The following is a 20,874-nucleotide window of genomic DNA, read 5'->3' as shown; positions in this document are numbered from 1 at the left end:
ATCGCGCGTCTCAGAGAAGGGAAACCTGAAAAGAGGAAGCGGCTGCTTTCCTTCATTCTGCCTCAGGGTCTTACTGCCCGCCCACCTCTGTTTCCTTGCTGTGTTTGCTCAAACGGAACAAAGAGCAGGGAAAGCCCCTCCCCTCCAGGCAAGCAGAGGGGAAAGCAGAGTGTCGTCTCTGTGCTCCGGTGCTGCTGAAAACATGCAGGAGAGAGAGAGAGAGCAGGCTGGCTTGGGTGGGTAGGTGAGGGAAAACCTTTGCCTTCCTTTCCTCCCTCCCGTTATACCCCTCTCCTGCATTCTTAGCCAGTTGCTTCTCTGCACACCCCTCTCGTACTCCTTGTCCGTTCTGTGTTTTTCCTTCCCTCTCCACTTAAAATGTGGTTAAAAAGCATGGATCCACATGGATCCTCAGGATCTTTGCATTGGATCACCCCAAATTCACCATCAGATCACATAGCATGTCCATGGCTACAGCCTGCCCCCCCAAAATCACGCACCCACTGTTGCCTGGGGCTGCAATGGTGCAAAAATGTGGTTAAAAAGCATGGGTCCACATGGATCCTCAGGATCTTTGCATTGGGTCACCCCAAATTCACCATCAGATCACATAGCATGTCCATGGCTACAGCCTGCCCCCCAAAAATCACGCACCAACTGTTGCCTGGGGCTGCAATGGTGCAAAAATGTGATTAAAAAGCATGGATCCACATGGATCCTTAGGATCTTTGCATTGGGTCAGCCCAAATTCACCATCAGAGCACATAGCATGTTCATGGCTACAGCCTGCCCCCCAAAAATCACATACCCACTGTTGCCTGGGGCTGCAATGATGCAAAAACGTGATTACAAAGCATGGATCCACAGGGATTCTCAGGATTTTTGCATTGGGTCACCCCAAATTCACCATCAGATCACATGTCTGTGGCCACAGCATGAAGCACAAAAATGATACATCCACTGTTTCATTCAGAATGTTTTTTCCCTTGTTTTCCTCCTCTAAAAACGATGTGTGTTTTATGGTCAGGTGCGTGTTATGGAGCGAAAAATACGGTAACTAGGCATTACCTTCCAGACTTACTAAAGTATCTCTGTCACATCCTCTCAAATCTTATTTGGTTTTTAAGCTGGCTGTTTCAGCTGGCCTTAGAATCAGTTATTCCAGTTCATCTTCCTCTGACTCTCTACATTTCTGTAAGCCTGTTAATGTCGACCTTAAAGTTTGGGTGTTTCAGATTGAAAACAAACTTCTGGGCCTGTCTTCAGCAGGAAATAATTTCTGAGGTAATTAAACCATTTTAAATCATAATTGGAAAATGGCCAGTACAACAAGCTTTTGGTCATAGATGTTTCTGATCTCTAGCCTTTAAGTGCTTTTGAAATGGCAAACTTATGGGTAGCTCTTACAAGCTACACTTTATTGCCCTGAGCCACAATTTAATAGGAGGCAATTAGTAGCATTCTTTAAGCTTCCTGATAACATTCTCTCAGTTGTCTTTGGGAGAACTATGTGAGCCTAGAAATGTTGGAAATTCAAATCTATCCCAAAATTTGATGTACAGGTATTCTCAAAGTATTAGAGTCTAGTGAATCAAACTGTGTTAAGGGCTCCTTCAGTTAATTTTACTTTTCTTTTAAATAAGTCCTGTTTTATTTCCCCATGCTAATACATATGTGCCCTGGCATATTACACTCTTACAGCATTCTAAAGTTAAAGATCTTTAAAGTTGGGAGTTTATTACCTACTCAGACATTCTATGTGGTACTAATATCACTTTATCTTTGACACTTTGTGTCTTATGTCTACTTTTTGAATATTAGCTATTTGTTTTTGTGCCTGTATGAAGAAGGTTGACATATACAAGACCAAATCAAGGCTAGTTGTAGAAATTTTACACCTAGTGCTGGGAGAAACACAATAATGCTGGGCAATATGGGGGAAGGTTTTTGTTCTCTAAAGCAAGTGTTGGGTATCTCTGGTCCTCCAGTTGTTGCTGGATTGTAACTCCCATCATCTCTGACCCCATCATGCTGGCTTGGGCTGACAGGAATCCAACAACATCTAGAGGACTGCAAATTAATTACCACTTTTCTAAAGAAAATGGAATGGATTAAAAAAAAAACTTCCAAAAATGTACTGTTCCATAAAATGAATTAATTTGCTTTTTGAATGTACTCAGCACAAAAAAGGGCTATTTCAAAGTTGTACATAATATTTTTTAAGTGATTGTCATTACGAAGCCTAAATATTACATATATATTACACATAGTCTATTTATGTTTAAGGCAGAATATATGCAGAGGGTTCTAAAGAACCCAACATGCAGCTAAATCTTCCAGTCACTTTGAAAACTCAAAGTCAACCTATCTTTCCTGAAGGCTCAGTGGTTTTGCTTGTACTCAGGATGTCCATGTTCACCAGTGATGGCTAGCCTGTTGCCTTCTAGATATTTTGGACTTCCAATTACCATCAGAACCATCCAGCTTAGTCAGTTGGCTGGTGGGAGTTTTAGTTCAACATCATCTGGATGGCAAAAGGTTAGGTGCTCCTGCTGTTCATGGCACACAGGTTTGGCAGTAACCAGCATCGTTGATTGGCTTTGGCACTTGGATTGGAGTGTCATTTTTCTATCCATTACAGCCTAGTAAGGAATAGGGGGCAAAACTATTGCATTCATATGTTTTCCCCCTTTCATAAAGACCTGCAAAACACTCTTAGGGTGTTCCTTCCTATTTGCCCTTTGACTTTTGTAAGACTAATTATGTCAGCGGAAGCATAAGAGGAAAGGGTTAGAAGGGCAGAAAACAACTAGGTGTTCTAGAATTTGGCAACAACCTCCAGGTTAACTACTTCTGCACATATGTAAAGGGGCAGTGGATTCTAATTAACTCCAGCTATCTGACTGTTTGTTTGATAACTCATCCCAGAACTTTAATTTCTTCCCACCCTGTGAGGTGTGATAAGAAAAGCAATACAATGAGAGCTTCAGAGGGAAAGAGAAAAGGATGGTGCTGTTGAAATAGCAATTGCAGGAAGCCTGACTGTCACTGCTTTGCCTTCAATATTGTTCTCTCCCTTAGCTAATTGGTTAGCTAATTCTCCTTTGCGGCCTAATTGTTGGCAATAGATAAATAATGGTAGAAGTGAAAGCCATGGCATTAAAATGTCAGCTTGGTCTTTCCATTGCTTGCTGTTCTGCATCATGCTTCTCACTCCAGCAGGCTGTTTGGGACCTACCAGTGGCTGATGTTGCACTCTTGCCTGCAGCCCACATCCCAAGCCTAGGAATACCATCACTCATCCATCCTCCAATTGTTGCCACTCTTGATTTTTGTTATATGCACCGTAGATGTACCCTTGTTCCTCCTCTCAGTGTACAACAATGCAAACGCAAAACGCTGGCTAAAAACTGTTATTGAATATATAATCGGTTATGATGTCATTCAAAATACATCAAAAAGCCACTTTAAAATTATGAATATATCTCACAAAATATACAAGTAACTAGAACTTGTTATATATATCAGAGTCAAACAAAGAATGAAACAAATCAATGAATAGCGAGGAACGCCAAGCCGTCTCTCAAAGGAAGACGTCTCTCCAAAGTTTCAAAAGGAGATATTCGGAATGGTTCAACTGTTTCAGAATAAAGTCTTCATCAGCTGGAAATGGAATATAAGGCAATGAATGACAACCAAACTGAGCAACCTTCATGTAAGTTATACAGTGGTCAACTTTATATGTCCTGTGCATTTCTGCTGTAAGCATCAGCAGCTACACTATCCAGTGAGCACTGATCCACTAGCATGATCCCAACTAGTATGAATGTTTCATTGATAATTATTCGGTATGTACCTCTTTATATATTTTGTTCTACTGTGTAACTTACATGCAGGTTGCTCAGTTTTGTTTGTCATTCATTGCTTGCAGTGCCTTATTATCAGTGCCTTCATCATTTCCAGCTGGTGAAGACTTTACAGTGGTACCTTGGGTTACAGACACTTCAGGTTACAGACTCCGCTAACCCAGAAATAGTACCCCGGGTTAAAACTTTGCTTCAGGATGCTTCAGAACAGAAATTGTGCGGTGGTGGTGCGGCGGCAGTGGGAGGCCCCATTAGCTAAAGTGGTACCTCAGGTTAAGAACAGACCTTCAGAACAAATTAAGTTCTTAACCCAAGGTACCACTGTATTCCGAAACAGTTGAACTATTCCGGATATACTGTCCTTTTGAAACTTTGGAAAGACATCTTCCTTTGAGACTTTTGTGAGACGTCTTCCTTTGAGAGATGGCTTGGCATTCCTCGCTATTCATTGATTTCTTTGATTCTTTGACTCTGATGCATATAACAACTTGTAGTTACTTATATATTTTGTGAGATGTGTTGATTAATATATACATCATTTTGAAGTGGCTTTTTCATATATTTTGAATGACATCATAACTGATTATATATTCACTAACAGTTATTAGCCAGCGTGTTGCATATGCATTTTTGTAGATTGTTACATTTTGCAACACGGGTTTGTGTTTGTCCTCCTGTCAGTGTAGCTGTGGCTGCTGTCTCATGTCTTTAAAATTCATCTGCTCAGCCTTCTCTTGTTTAGCTGAAGAGTTTGGGGCATTAAGACCACCCACAATCTTGACAAGTGTCATAATTTTGCATCCAATTTGATACCACAAGAGTTTCTGGTGAAGTGGGCTTCTGCCACTTTAAGGTGCCACCTGTCTTTAAGGTGCCACAAGATCCTCTGTGATTTTGCTGCAACAGACTAAGACTGCTGTCCCAGATTTTTTACTGTCTAGGGGTTGTAATCTGTTCTAAGTCCTAGGGATAAAAATTCAAATGAGAACTGTGTGCATACCATTGTGTCATGAATTTACATGTCTACATTCTGAGTAAGTTTAAGAGTTATACAAATCTATTGACCTCACATTAATTATCCTGGCATGTTTGGGGCTTTGAGAAAACATGTTTTTTTCTGCTGACTATGTTTAGATACGGTAGTGCTGGGGAGGAAGAAATTAGAGAAGAATAAAGGCAAGGCATGGGGAAAGAGGTTAGATGTATTGTGCAGAGGACTTGGGAAATAACTGGCTATGTCCTTTTTAAGAGTTATGTGTGCAGAACACCTGGAGCTAGGTGCCTCCCCAACCCCAGGCAAACTGCACACATTCTCCTCCATAAGGATCAGAAGCTTGTACTTGGTAAAATGCTGTGGGCCTCACCTTTCACATACACCTACTACGGTCCACAAGTTACTGTCTTATATAGTCTACTCTGTGTAACTGGGAGCAGATGAAATTTTGGTTTGAACACTTGCGGTCTTAATTGGTACTGTTAGGCAAGCAGGCTCAGTCTCTCTGCTTGGATTGTAAACTGAGGATTCATCTTTAAGGAGTATCTGTATCTGACAGCTGAGAAATGTAGGAATGCTTGAGGCTGAATGTTTACACATTATCCCATCCAGCTATTTATTTTTCTCCATTACAGACTAGCAGGCCCTGATGGATGTTTCCAAAAGCCCTGAGCAAAACCCCCGCTCTCCCGACGAAAAAGAGGAGGAAGAGGACGAGGACCAGCTGCTGTCTGATGACGAAATCCTCAAAGAGAGCGGCTCAGAAGACGATGGAGAGGACGGGCAGGGCACCACTTTGGGAGAAGGCAAGGAAGATGCTGACAGAATATTGAGTCAGGAGGAGGAGGAGGACGAAGAAGAAGAGAACCACTCAGGTGAAGAGGACTGCTTAAGTGAAACCAAGTCTCAGGACTCCGACAATAATGAGCAAAGCAGGGAGCTTAAGGGCTCTCTCTCTGTCAAGGAGGATGAGGAAGAACAGGCAAACGACTTGGGTGATGAAGCCTCCTCAGTCACTCGGGAACTAGATGAACATGAACTGGACTATGATGAGGAGGTTCCCGAGGAGCCAAGCACCGTTGCTGCTGACGATGAGACTGACAAGGCTGGGGGAGAGGAAGAGGAAGAGGAGGAGGAAGAGAAGATAAATGAACCACCTGAGGATGAGAAAAAATCTGGCACAAAGAGCGACGACGAAATAGGTGGGCAGGAACCTGTGAAAGAGAAGAAGAAAGAGGAAGACGGAGAAATTGATGATGGCGAGATTGATGTAAGTTCACCTCCTTCCCACAATCTCAGGTTTTGCCCCCAGCCAGTGTCCCTGGAAACCAGGGTTTACACAGCACTCCCTCTCCCACTTCTGTTTCCTAGACCTCCTGCATATGCAAAAGGACCTCTTGTGGGCTGTTTTCATAGGTACATTTTCAGCTAGAGGAATCCTAACATGCATCTCACAGCACTATCATCATTGGAATCTTCAGATGCCAGTCAATCTCATATCAGGCCATTCTTTCTAAGCAACCTCATTCAGAAAAAGAAAACCTAGGAGCAAAGAGATGGAGAAGCAACTAGACAGAGCCTATGATCTTCTTTTGCAGAATCTTGGGAGGGACTTTAGTGTTGAGTTTCTTCCCCACATTCTCAGTGTATGCAGAGCTGCAGTAGCAGCAGGGGAGTTTCCCCTTTACTTTGGTTCATTCTCCTCCTGGTTCTCAGAAATAGTAAGGGACGGTCCACAACTTTGAGTTGGAGCACATGCTTGGTATGTAGGAAGTGTCAAGTTTGCTCCTTGCATATTTCCAGTTAGAAGACAGACAGGCTAGGAAGGGCTTCCTTTTGCTTGTGGTCTTAGGGAAGAACCCTTAGCCAGAGTAAATTCTCCTGGGCTAGATGGACCAGTGGTGTAACTCAGAATAAGGCAGCTTCATGTGTTAACAGGATACCTAGGTTTGCATCTCCATGTAGTCTAGTGAGGCCTGTCAGCTCAAGTGAATATAATTTGACAGTTTCCTTCTATCTGCTTATTGGTGGCAGGATACTTGATTGCAGACTGTCTGAAGCATACACATAGCCTGTGCCTATTCATGTAAGCTTGGCGTTTCTGCATTATCAGTTGCCTTAAAACCTACCTGCTTCTGGAAATGATGCCAGTCAGTCTCTTAAAAGAGAGCATAGCAGAGGCATTACTCATCCTGGAAGGGTTCTTTTTAAAATCCACTACTGAGGTTCTCTCTGATAAATGCAATACAAGGCCTGCTCTTTCATGCTATTCATATGAACATGGAAAGCTGCCATATACCAAGTCAGCTATTTTGACTTTAGGCCCAGAGCCCTTTGCCGTCCCTGCTGTCTGAGAATTTTTTAGGCTAGGGTCGCCAGCATGGTACCCTGCAGGTGTTGCAAGCAACAACTCCCATCAGCCCAGCCAGCATGGTGACTGGCTAAACGCTGGAAAACTTTATAAGGGGTTACAATAGATTACTAGTAGCACAAAGTGTGGCTTTTAGCTTTTGTGTTAAAACTGACACTCAAAGGAAGAGTCCTATGTGGCATTTCAAAGAAAAAATATCATTTCAGTTTGGTACCCTTTTCTTATGTATGTTAATGACAAAATCACAATTGACAGCCTCCTTCTCATTATGCCAGAATCTGGAATGCATGATCTCTTTCTTAACAATCCTCTGTCTTGGCTCGCTTTATGTGACTGTGTAAAATTGCCAACTAGTCTTTCCCATCCCTCAAACCATACGGGTAAATGTATTGCAAGGTATGTGATGACTCTGAATGTTTATGGCATTTATGTAACATCCTCTACTTGCTTGTAGTGCAGGACCAGTTCCCTGCATTTCAGTTCACTTACAGGTAGGTGCTTGTATAACTGCTTCCATTGAGAGTGGTGGGGCCATGGAGGGTATGTTCTTTTTCCATCAATTCTAAAGTGGTACAGAGTCAAATAACATATTTGCTAGCATTGTAATAAGGATGATAATGAGGTGTGATGAATAGGGCTAGGTGATAACTGGTTTTCAACATTGCGATGTATCACCAGCTAAACATCCTGATATACCAATATTTCACAATGTGTGGAATAAGGATGGAACTACCGTATTTTTTGCTCTATAAGACTCACTTTTTCCCTCCTAAAAAAGTAAGGAGAAATGTGTGTGCGTCTTATGGAGCGAATGCAGGCTGTGCAGCTATCCCAGAAGCCAGAACAGCAAGAGGGATTGCTGCTTTCACTGCGCAGTGATCCCTCTTGCTGTTCTGGCTTCTGAGATTCAGAATATATTTTTTTCTTGTTTTCGTCCTCCAAAAACTAGGTGCGTCTTGTGGTCTGGTGCGTCTTATAGAGCAAAAAATACGGTGTGTAGAGGTGAACATCAGGATTGAGTGATAACTGTCTTTAAACATTGTGATATATCATCAGCTAAACATTGCAATATACCAGTATATCACAATGTCTGAAATAAGGATGGAGCTATGTAGAGGCATTGGCTGGCTTCACAGTTTTCCCTGCATCATGATTTTTGCCCATTCCTCCTCTTGTGATTCGCTGCCCCCTGCAGGAGGCAGGGAAGCGCTAAGCTGGCAGAGTTAACAGGGACTGCAGGAATTGAAAGAAGCATTGGCTGGCTTCACGGTTTTCCCCATATTGTGATTTTTGCATAGTGCGCACATACACATACACCATGATTCGTGATATACTGCCAGGTCAAAAATGAAACCAATATCACTATATGGACTTCAAACCAGTTTTGGACAGTATATCAATATATCTATCACCTAGCCCTAGTGATGAATTACTTTGTATTTACTATTTATTTATAAAATTAAATAAAATAAATAAGAAACAGAAAAGCTCATCCAGCATGGTCAATGATTAAAGCTGGCATCTCTTGCATGCAGAGTATGTAGCCCACCACTGAAGTAACTTCTCCCACCTCCCCCCCCCAAAAAAAAGATACCAGGGACACAGCTTCTGGCCTTCTGCATCTAATGCATATGCTGTACTGCTGAGCTCTGGCCCCCCATTTGGTTAAAAGCAATCTTGCTTTTACTGTCTGACTTTTCTGAGTTATTAGTTTTGAAGACTGTCATAAAGAGCACCCAGCTTTCTCTCTCCACATGTTGTACTGTGGTGTGGCTTTTCATTTCCATGACTATGTAAGAGCTGTACCACATTGTAATTCTGCACTGCTCTTCCTGAAACGGGGAGAGTTGGATTTTGTGGCAATGAACAGTGAAATGGTTTTATTTGCTCTCTTTAAGAGCTGCTTGTAAACAGATTGCCTTTGAACTTAATAGGGTGGAACCTCATCTGCATACCTGGCATCCTGCAGATCTATGACTAGGAGAAACCCAGAAATAAAATAAAGCACTTTTAATGTTCTGTGCCCAAGTGGGAGGCAGGAAGCGAGGGTGGGGAGATAATAAAAATAAAATATGTTCCAGGTTAATTTATCATTCACCAAAGTTACCTTGTGCAAATCAAAAAGTGTCTGTACACTTGCTTTAAATCTTACAAGATTTGCTTGGAGCCCAGCTCTTGAATCTGCCATATTTTGGCAGTTTTGCAATTGGAGGAAAGGGATAGATAGCAGAGAAGAGATAGAGCTGTATGTTTAATAGTGGAAGATAACTGGCAGGTGAGAGTACTCTGTAACACAGAGAAGCCCTGCCCTTGCCATGCTGAACGTTTACAAATGTTTGACTTTTCTTAAGAGCCAAGACATAGCAGAGAAAGGAGGAAGAGAATGACAGACTCAGTTGGACCTGTTATGGCTGGTAGAACGTGGCTCACCGTCCACCTGTTCAGGAGCAGGTGGATAGAAAGTGTTTGGCTTCACCTGTCTCCCAATGTGCAACTACTTGATTGAAGGGTAGTAAAGCAAATACTCTATTATTGGCAGAATTTCTGCTGTAGCAGCACCTGCCTTTTACATACCTGTCTCTTTATGTCTTTCAGGATGACGATCTGGAAGAGGGGGAGGTAAAAGACCCAAATGACAGGAAAGTGAGGCCGCGTCTTACCTGTCGGTTTTTCATGAAAGGTAGGAGCCATGCCCAAGTGCTCCCTCTCTCCTGGAGCTTGCAGAGGCAGCTATCAGGACTTACTGCCTCTGCCATCCTGCCTCCTGAGACTTGTGGCTTCTGAACATAGTGCATTTTCCAGGTTTATTTCTGTATGTTATCGAGTCACATCAGATCAAACGTTCTCAAATGTTGTCACAGTGAGCATCACAAAAGGCCTTCGTAAGAGGGAATCTTTTGGGATCAGACCCTGGCAGGGCCACTTGGTATGTTTGTAGCAGTGACCACTCAGATATTTGGGATAGCCAGAAGCTGAGCACGAGGAAAGAACCCACATCTATGGTCTTTAGTATTCCAATACATCCTGCATTTGAATTCAGTAATTATGACTCAGAAGCCATTTTTTATTATATCTGGATCTCAAGTTCCACCATCATGGCTACAGTGGGTGCCAGTCAGATTTCCCATGGCCTTTTAAAATATATGTTTAATTGGCTGGCTTTAACGCTGTTTGACAATAAAAACAAGTACATTAAAAATGCATGTCATTTCCAGTCTTAAATAGAAACTAAAGAAATCCTATGTGTTTTACTTGATTAATTAGTTATTTAAATTGGAACCTGGATAAATATATTTCTGAAGTAAGAAGCAGACTTGCTTTGTTTTTAGGTGGTGGAGAGATGCTTGTGTTGAGGTAGGCATCCTTGTAAAAGAGGCATTTATTTTGCATACAAAAGACTTTCAAGATGGTACTTCAAGATGGTACTTTCCATTCATAATTTTTATAAGTACTTTGTGCTAAAAATTGTTTCATTAAAAATGTTTAGTTAATTAAAAATGCCTTTGCGATTAATCAATGGCACATTTTAAGTTGCTCGGAAGGTTTATAATTGATTGAACAATTCTGAGATAACTTGTTTAAGCTAACCACCTTCCAGGTTCAGGGGTGGGATTAGATGGACACTTATATGGCAATGGAAAGAAGAGCTTCTCCTGGCACTTGGGTCAAAGATACAAATCTCTCTCTGAGCTCTGCTAGGTTTTAATAAAAGCTGTTCACCAAAGTTCTCTTAGGACCTGGGCAATTCATAAAGAAGCAGCAACCAAGAAATAAAATGTAAAGCATCAGCAGTGCATTTCTCCTTTGATGAATGCTTTGCCTTCTTTTTCAAGTGTTTTGAACATCTTTGCAAAGATATACATATGCTCTAGTCACTTTTTTGTGTGTGTTTTTACTGTTTCAATTCATGAAGATTTTAAATCTTCTGTGTGCTTTCCCCACCATAGGGCATTGTACTTGGGGTATGAACTGCCGGTTCATTCATCCTGGTGTAAATGACAAAGGAAACTACTCTTTGATCTCCAAGCCAGATCCTTTCTCTCCAAATGGCGCACCACCCATTGGCCCTGGGCCTCACCCTCTGATGCCAGCCAATCCTTGGGTATGGTACTATTACTTTTTTAATACATTATCATTCATGGTGTAAATTAAAATGCCAAGAGGTTGGCCAGGCTACACTGCATTGGAAGATATGCAAACACTGGAGCAAGTGGGGAGTATCAAGTTGGCATTTCCATGTTCTACACCTTTTCTTGTGTTTGTCTGTTGATGCTTGCAGAAATCGTGGGTGGGTGAGATGGGGACTGTGCTGTCCCTCTGGGTCATGTGCAAGCTTCAGCGCCTTTTTGTTTAGCCTGTGGATTCTTATTTTAGAAAATCTCAGCTCTCGTGTCCCAAAAGCAGTGGTTCACTTAGTCCTATACTGTCAGCCCTGGTTTGATTGGCCAAAAACCCCACACCAACCAGCCTCTGGTAGCAAGGGCTCATTTTCAGCCCCATTATTTGAGATCACTTAGTTGTGCATGTACAGTACCATGTTTGTGTGTGTAACGACCTCAAATTCTGACGCCACATGCATTGCCACTGAGCCACAACTTTAAAGCCACTTGCTTATAAGCATGGTCATAAGAGCATAAGAGTAGCCTGACTGCTGGATCAGGCCAGAGGCCCAGCTGGTCCAACATCCTGTTTTCACAGTGGACAGGCAGATACTCCAATGGGAAGCTCACAAGCTGAGTGTAAGAGTCCTCAGGTGTGTTACCTGGCAACTGCTGCTCAAGAAACATACTGCCTCCAACAGCAGAGGTTGCAAATAAAGTTATCTCTAAGCATGATGATTTACTTCCTAAAGCAGAGCTGGCTAACCTGTGGCCCTCCAGATGTTATTAGTCTAAAACTCCCTCCATCCCTGCCCACTGGCTATGCTTGCTAGGACTGATGAGAGTCCAACAACGTCTAGAAGGCCACAGTTTCCCCATCCCTGAAAACCCAGACAGTGGGGGGGGGGCTAGCTTTATGTTTATAGTTGAATCTTGTTGATGTATCTGATTTTGAATGTTGTAATAAGTGGACTGCAAGACTCTGCATGGAGGTTGGGAGCTGCAGTTCTTCCTTACATTTTAAGATTGTTTTCCAGTAAGAAGCTTCATTAAAGGCCCCTTCACCCCTTTTCCAGATCATGCCTGTTTTTCCCTTGAAAACCCAATTTCCTTCATCAAAACTCTTTCATGCAAAGAGTTATGCATGTTAAGATTCTTGGAACACAACCTTCTGGCCAGATTTCATGGAAGATACACAACTCTCCTTGTGTTGAGAGAGTGCAGCTGCCATGTGAAGGAACATTCTCTTAATTTTGCTGAAATCCTAAAGCAAACCAGTATGAGTAGTCAGTAAACATGCACATTTGGAGCAAGAAGCTCTCCTGGGTTATTTGTAAAGGCATACATTTTTCCTGTCATTAGCTTTCTAAGATGTTTCATTTTCATGTGCAAATACTGCCAATACGTAAAGGAGTAAAGTTAAAACAAAAACCTTTTAAAGATTTCTCCTTTCCCTTGGAGAAGGCAGAGACTTTGAGATAAAGCATTCTCTAAGATAGGACAGTCCAATTTCTTATTATTCTTTAAAAATAAATATTTTTACGCCCTTGGGCAAATTCATTTAACTTCCCTGAACAGAACAGAAGCAATGGGCCGGGAGAAAGGGAAAGAGGGCCTAATGAAAATGTGTGTCACCTCATTCTGGAACCATCCTCTTCTCTTTTCTTAAAAGGGAGCCCCTGTAGTTGATGAAATATTGCCACCTCCGCCTCCAGACCCTCCAGCAGAAAGTGCTTGGGAACGGGGACTCCGCCATGCAAAAGAGGTAAAGCAGCTGTCTGGGGACAAACAGGAAAAATACATATGAATCAAGAGCATGTACTAGGCTGCTGTTCACAGGTATTCAGAATCTCCTCCAAATCAACACTTGGATAATTAGGAATGAGTAGGCATGAGCCTTGGGATTGTCTGCTCATGCAGAAGGGGAGGAAACGGGAGGCTTCTGATGGTGGCATTTCCCCCATTCAGACAAAAAGGGAAACTCTGCTCTGCTCTTTCTGGCGACAAGTGACCTAAAGTGTCTCACCTCTGGAGGAGTAAAGAGAGCATGTAAGCTCAAGGCTCTCACTTGCTTGGGGCCCTAGAGATAGGCAATTGATCTGCCTTGCTAAGGACTATCTGCTCTTGACTTGAGTCGCTCTTCAAGTTATCCAGCAGTGATATATCTACACACACACAGCTCTGCTGCTTGAGGTTCTATGATGGAAGATTGTACCACTTTAAAGTTCACCCCTTTAGTGTTTGCATCTCATGCAAAACACGTGCTCTGCCAGTGAACAGTATATTGCCCTTTCTTATAGTAAGCAAATTGTTTCCTCAGTGACCATGCGCTGTGCAATCTTATCTCTCTCTCAAACTTTGGGCAAGTTCCCTAGAAACCCTCTTTAAATATTGAGTTGAACAACAAAAGTGTGTGTTTTTCTTGAAAAGGCTGAGATTGCCACGCTGGTTACTCTTCAAAACACAAAAGCAAAAGCTGCGTTCACTGTGACTTATGCATGACAGCATGTGATAAGGCCACCAAGAGCCCGCATGGCTGAGTCAAGAGTTTTCCATACCCAGTTCCATTATTGTACTTCGGATGATGAGACTTATTTTTATACATATAAATGAAATTGGTAAGAGTGGACTGCTACAACCTCTTTGTTTACTCAGGCCTTTAGTTAATAAGAGTTGTCTCCTGCAACGGTGCTCGTCTTTTACTCAAGTAAAAGTATTTAGTGTTTAGTATGGCTTTAAAATTTTCTGTTTTTAAATTGCTTTTGTTGTATTTTACATTCCTGAATCACCTTAAGACTTTTTATTTTGTATAAAGCAACTGATAAATGTAATAAATTATAATAATAATAATCTGAATCAGTGGCATAGCGTGGGTTGTCAGTACCAGGGGCAAGGCAAGTAATTTGCACCCGCTAACCCGTGGATTTGCGCCCCCTAACCCATGGATTTGTGCCCCCTAACCCTAACCCCCTAGATGTTGCACCCGGTGTGGCCGGCCCCCCCTGCACCCCCCACGCTACGCCACTGATCTGAATCTCTGGAGCCTGTTAAAAGCAGCTAGCAACACAGTGAAGAAATAATAATAATAATAATAATAATAATAATAATAATAATAATAATAATAATTTTATTTATTTTACCCCACCCATCTGGCTGGGTTTCCCCATTCCAAGATGGTGCTTTTTAAAATCATCACTATTATCATTCTCAAACAAACAGAAGGATACCAAGCATTCTTGGTATATCAGTTTGTATCCAAAATGCTTCATTTCCATTCTTGGTGATGTTTGTTGCAGTGAGTGGCTGTGAAAAAAGCAAGGCTAAAACAACAAATAAAGACCAAGCACATTTTTAAAATCCTGTTTCAGTGGCCACTTTTATTTTGAAGAAAACCTGTCCCAATCTGGATCGGGGTCTTGCACTTGTTTCCTTCCAAAAATATATTCTTTACCCTGACCCTGGGTGCTCTCTGCCTCTGAAGGTGCTATTTGCAGTAAACCAGTCCTTCCTGACCTGATGCCCTCTAGATCTTTTTCACTACAACTCCCATGCAATGCTGGCTGGGCTGATGGGACTTACAGTCTCTTAAAGCATCTGAAGGGCACAGGGTTGGGAAGGCTTCAGTAAATAGCAACGGGCAGTGTTCTTTAGGAAATGAATAGTGCTCATTTCCAGTTGGGAGATGGCAGCTGCTTTTATTCCAAAAGAATAAAAAGTGACAACTTTTCAAAACAAAAGGAAACGGCTTAAGCTTTTGAAAAAGTGTTTGTTTAGCTCAGCCTTAACATGTGGTCTGGGATTCTGTCATTATGATTCTAAAAAACAAAGAAACACAGAGAATTAAATGTTACCTCAAAATTGTAATGTGTTTTAAAATATGATCCACTATTTTTTTAAAAAAACAAATCCAAACTAGGTAGTAGTTGATATTTGAAAAGATGAGAAATAAATTGTTGGGATATTAGCACTTCTGCAGTGGGTCATTAAGCCACAGACAGAATGGGATTTATTGCCTCTGCTCTAGGACAGCCCTTGCCAACCTGGTGCTTGACAGGTGTTTGGGGGCCAACCAGTTTCGGGCCGATACACACTGTAGTCCAAAACATCTGGAGGGCACCAGGCTGGCAAAGGCTGTTCTAGACGGATGACTCCTTACCTCTCGCCCACTTAGGTGTTAAAGAAGGCCACAATGAGGAAGGAGCAGGAGCCTGACTTTGAGGAGAAACGGTTCACGGTGACCATCGGAGAGGACGAGCGCGAGTTTGACAAAGAGAATGAATTTTTCCGGGACTGGAACTATCGTATCACTCGGGATGTTCGGGACTCGACGTAAGACGCAACTGTCTAATTCTGTCTGGTGGCAGGAATGCGGACTTGAGCAGGCTGGCTTCTGTGGATCTGACTGCAGTCCTCCAGAGGGCAGTGTTGGCTTATCCAGCACTCTGTTGTGTTGTTCAGTAGCAACACACACTTGCTCTCATCGCTTCAAGAGCCCTTCCTTGGTATTCAAGGGGGCCTCTTCTCCTCTGTGCGACACTCTTCTCCATATAAAGGGGCACACGAGAAGTGTGGTAGCTATATTTCTTTCCATCAATTGTCTTCTGTTTACAGCCCAACTGAAAACAGTCACACAAGCCTGCCTTTTCCTGGTGCGCTATGTTGCTAAGGCAGTCATGACCTCCTGCTCTTGCCCCAATGCAATTTCCAGTATCATCCCAGCTTCATGCTTCTAATACTTAAAGGGTTTTTTTAACATTATTGTGTTGCAAGGTGGGCCCCATCATTTGCAAAAAGTAGGTCAAGCAGGCTTCTCTGGCGATCCAGCAGCCGTGAGTGGGCTGTTGTGTACGGATCACAGTCCTGGTTGGCATGACAGCTGATCCCAGCCTTCATGAGTCACCCCAATGGATCACTAGCTCACAAAGCATAACCTACTTAGTACAGGCAGTGCATTGAGTAAAGGGAGCCTAGGTGGATAGAGAGACCTTCCATTTCTAGCATAATGAATGATGCCTTCCAGACAGGGAGATGTCTCTTCCCTGCTTCCTCAGTTGCATCACACACAAGTGCTAAATTTGGTATCATCATATTTTAAATCAAGGTTCTGGTCCATATGGTTGTGAAAAGAAACTTGGAAACAGTTACTGTGAAACCTTGTTGAGCAGGGCTGCAAGTGGGTCAAGTTGGCTGTTGGGGGAGCTTTGGGGTTTGGTGTAAAATGAATTCTACAAAGATGCACCTTTTTGATCTTTTGTTCAGGATGCAGAATTCAGCTTTTCTTTGCACATAGTTTTTGCACAACACTGAAAAAAGGCAGGTTTCCATTATGGAAAAGGGTTCTGACCCTATATTTTTGGACTGAAAGTTTTCTCTTTCTAAAACAGCATGGATATAATACCAGTCAAACTGAGTGCTTGCTGTTAGTTCATGTGCTCTTGAGGCAGGTAAAATTAGGATGTTAATTAATATACTCCCCCAAGGATGGAGAACTTTCAACCCACAGGTCCAATTAGGCCCACCAGGCCTTCTCATTTGGCCTTCCAGGCTGTTTTGGCCAAGCCATGCCCCTATATGGCATCAGGTGAGAGGCAGGAAAATAAGTGGCTGGGCCAAAGGGGATTTGCAGGCACCACTAAGCATTTTTTCAGTGAAGACAAAACAGCTCACCTGACATCATTGTGCTATTGAGTGATTGACAGGGGATGCCCGCCCCCAGGTGTGAAGACCCACACAAAAAGAAAAAAATAGGAAAACCTCTCCTCCCCCCCCCCCATTTGAAAAAAATGTTACATTAGGAAGTGTTTTCTTTTGGAATGATGTGATGAATGTTTAAGATAAAGCATCTTTTTGCTGGCCTTTGACAGCTGAGATGTGTGTTTTCAGGGTCCACCCTATTCGCATTACTATGATCTGTTTCCACTGTTTTAAATTTTGGGGCTTAAATTCTTTCAACCTGCCCTGGGACCCACTGGTAATAAATTTTATGATGCCAGTGCTAAACAGTTTTCAGTGCCTTTAGTTTCCCATTCAAAATGGAAAAAAATAATAGGAAACTGTATGCAAGTGAGTCATCATGTCTTAAAATATTAGCAAATATTCCAACACAATGAAATTCCAAATAAAGATTGATTTAATCATTGAAGCCACATTTTAATATGTATTATTGATCCCCTCTCTCCAATCAGATAGTTTACTTTTGGCTAAAGGTGAAAAAAGAACCTTTGAGATTTATATAGCACATAAAATTAACACAAATATGCATCTTTGTCTATAGTTTTTGATTGCTAAATAGGTCAAATGTACTAAATCCAACCTCAGTTTAGAGCACCAAAAAAATTTCCAGTTCAAAATTTTCTAGAAGACTCGCATCACTGCCCTTCCCCTAAGAGTTATTTTTTTTACAAAACAATTTTAACATGCATTGAGAATGGCTTGTGATGTGTGAAGATGGCTGAGAGCTTCATAAATCTCCTCTTTTTTCCCTCCTCCCTTCGGTTTCTTGAAAAACTCCAGTGAGGTGGACATCAAAGAGAACGCTAACTATGGGTAAGCAGTCCCTAATCCCTGTTGTGCTTACAGCTGGCCCATGTTGCTTTCATTTTGATCCCTTGCAATTCTTTGAAATTCTTTGGTCAATACCAGCTGCTGCGTAAGGCTTGGCTTCCACTTGACCAAATCTTAACTTGGTGCATTCAGGTGTGGAGGCTTCCAGGTGCTGGCAGCGTCTCATGAAAGTTTATAGTAACTGCAGCATTCCTAAATAACAAAATGCATATTGACATCTGTTCAGCGGTATGCATTTTCTGATGACATCCTCAGAAGGAAGGTCGTCAAGCAAAACCACAGCCATGGTTGTGGTGAAGTCCCCTCTATGCCCCAATATCTTAATTTACCAAACTTGCAGAGGCTTCACCTCTTCTCCCTTGACCAGAGCCCTCACAGCTTTCTGAGCTTTCCGTGGTTGAGGAGGGCCCAGCTCCAGCTGCTATCTTACGTTGTGATGCTAGGCATGCACACCTGTGCCTGTTTGTGTTGGGGGTTTTTTAAAGACACTGGGTGGATATAAACATGGTTGCTGCCATGTTTGGTGATAAGAGGTCACTCTTTAAAATAAAATTTAAAATATTTATTTATTTATTAGATAGCACACGTTGTGTGCTAAATGTGGCATGGGAGTCAGTTCTTTCTTTTAAGCAGTGATGGCAATAACAGTAGTTTTGTTTCATTTGAATGTTTACCCTCTCTTGATTCCTCTGCAGGCTTGACCCTTATGCGGATCCTTATTATGATTATGATATAGAACGCTTCTGGCGAGGCGGGCAGTATGAGAACTTCAGGGTACAGTACACAGACCCAGATCCGTACCGGAACTACAGATTGAGTAAGGTAGGTAAATGCATCCTCTTCTCATGAGCTGAGCTTTTATTCTGCAGTAGGTTGATCCAGACAGTTTAGCCCAAGTCATTGACCCAATTCCTGTGTTACCTGAGTGCCGTGTTGACAACTTTAGTGTGTGCATCTCGTGTTGTTCCAGTAACATTTAATAATAATAATAAATTTTTATTTGTACCCCGCCCTCCCCGGCCAGAGCTGGGCTCAGGGCTGCTAACATCATAAAACTAACACAGTATACAAAGAACATAAGAACATAAAAACAAGCAATCAATTAATTAAAATACATCTTAAAATTAGTTCAGAGCAAATTAAAATCTGGACAGATGGCAGTCCATGGGTAAAATTGAGAGTGGTTAATATTCTCCAGGCCAGCTGTTACCACCAGTAACAGGACCTGTGAGCGGGCTAGGAGGCCTCTTTAATGCTTGTTCTTACACGGAAAGAAAAGAATCAGACTGAACCCCAACCAAAGGCCTGGCAGAACAGCTTCATCTTGCAGGCCCTGCGGAAAGATGTCAAATCCCGCAGGGCCCTGGTCTCTTGTGAGAGAACATTCCACCAGGCCGGGGCCATAGCCAAAAAGGCTCTGGCTCTTGTCGAGGCCAGTCTAATCTCCCTGGGTCCTGGGATCTTTGCAGACCTTAAGGTCCTCCGTGGGGCATACCAGGAGAGGCAGTCCCGTAGGTATGAGGGTCCTAGGCCGTATTGAGAATTGGAATCATCAGTCCTTGCTGCTGACATGGGGAGCAACCAGCTCATGGAAGCCTCTTGTGTGGTTTCTTTATTTCATGCTGGGAGTGATACAACCACACTGCTCAAGTTACTCAAGAACTGGCCCTCCTTGCAGAGAAAAACCATTGGAATAAAGGTTATCTCAAGGATTCCATCACAGCATGTGCGGCTAGTTGGGGGTGGGGGGAATTAAATGTCATGTTAGATTGTTGAAGCAACATCATATGAACATGTGGGTCAAAACTCCTAACGCAACTTAACCATTATTTTACAAGGAAAGGGAAAGAGAGAGGGAGAGGGAGAACAGGCAGCGCGAGCGAGAACGCGAGAGGGAGAGAGAGCGTGAACGGGAGCGGCGGCAGAGGGAACGGGAGCGCGAGAGAGAACGGGAGCGTGACAAGGAGCGCCAGAAAAGAAAAGAGGAATGGGAAAGAGAGAGGGAGCGCATCAAAAGAGACGAGAAGGACCGGCAGCACCGGGACCGAGAGCGAGAGCGGGAGAAGGAGAAGGAGAAGCCAAAACCACGATCGCCACAGCCACCAAGGTACAGGCTATACTTTTTCATGCTGTTGATGATGTGGCAGGGAAGGGTGTGAGGAGGTTTAGTCCCTGCTGGCTGGCAACTCTGAGAAGCTGATGTTATACAACGGCATGAGACAGCATGTCGAGGGAAATTGTTTCTCATGTTGGTTTCGTTCATTCTTTATATGGGAGAGCAAAGGAAATTGGGTGGCAAATGTATTCGCTCACATCAAACAGAAGCAAAAAGTGCTGTATGTTTGATTCAGACATGTTCTTTGAAGATTTTGCACTGTAGAAAGTCTGGAATCTATGTAAGCAGCATGTTTTACAATGTGGAATCTGTCAGAATGGAACCTCATGAGAGACTCCCTGCTCCATTTATTATTATTTTTAAAGTGAGCCAGTAGCCATCTTGGCTTCTGCTTTGCTCTCAGTAGCTTTGGGTTTGGGTTCACAAGCAGCATCTGGTTTCTTACTGTCTACGTTTAAGCCTCTTTTTTTGCTCTTGGACTCCATGCATGAACTGGCACTTCTGTTTCTTTTATACGTTTATTGTTAATCACCTTAAACTACTAGAGAGGTAGTCTGGTGCTAACTGAGCTTCTCCCATCTGCTTTCCCATGTCTCTATTCCAAGGCTACTGGTCCTTTTTTCCAAGCTCTTAATAACCACTTAGCCCCATTAGTGATGTTAAATTCTCGAGAATAATCTTTTGGAGAATATTCTCAGGAATATTCTCGATTAATGAGAATATTAGAGAGTTTTCATTTAAAATAGGAGACTATTCATTTTAATGCATTGAAAATGATATAATTTTAATGCATTGAAAATGATATAATTAGTTAATATACATGTTTATTCATGGGTAAACTTGTTCAGATGGCAACCAAAAAC

The 20,874-nt window shown here is 42.4% G+C and overlaps 1 protein-coding gene across 2 annotated transcripts in view; it reads left to right on the top strand.

The window, feature by feature from the left end:
- ZC3H18 (zinc finger CCCH-type containing 18) overlaps nucleotides 1–20,874 on the top strand; it is a 55,716-nt gene that overhangs the window by 5,318 nt on the left and 29,524 nt on the right. For both annotated transcript variants that reach the window (XM_083754517.1, XM_083754516.1), the window contains exons 2-9: nucleotides 5,496–6,130; nucleotides 9,827–9,911; nucleotides 11,179–11,333; nucleotides 13,004–13,096; nucleotides 15,503–15,660; nucleotides 17,845–17,877; nucleotides 18,591–18,717; nucleotides 19,734–20,002. In XM_083754517.1, coding sequence (XP_083610643.1) covers nucleotides 5,510–6,130; nucleotides 9,827–9,911; nucleotides 11,179–11,333; nucleotides 13,004–13,096; nucleotides 15,503–15,660; nucleotides 17,845–17,877; nucleotides 18,591–18,717; nucleotides 19,734–20,002 — 1,541 coding nt within the window. In that variant the 5' untranslated portion in view covers nucleotides 5,496–5,509. The remainder of the gene's footprint in view (nucleotides 1–5,495; nucleotides 6,131–9,826; nucleotides 9,912–11,178; nucleotides 11,334–13,003; nucleotides 13,097–15,502; nucleotides 15,661–17,844; nucleotides 17,878–18,590; nucleotides 18,718–19,733; nucleotides 20,003–20,874) is intronic.

The sequence above is a fragment of the Podarcis gaigeae genome, assembly GCF_964106915.1.
Source record: "Podarcis gaigeae genome assembly, chromosome: 8".
Classification (NCBI taxonomy): domain Eukaryota; kingdom Metazoa; phylum Chordata; class Lepidosauria; order Squamata; family Lacertidae; genus Podarcis; species Podarcis gaigeae.
This window is presented reverse-complemented; position numbering and strand designations above follow the sequence as displayed.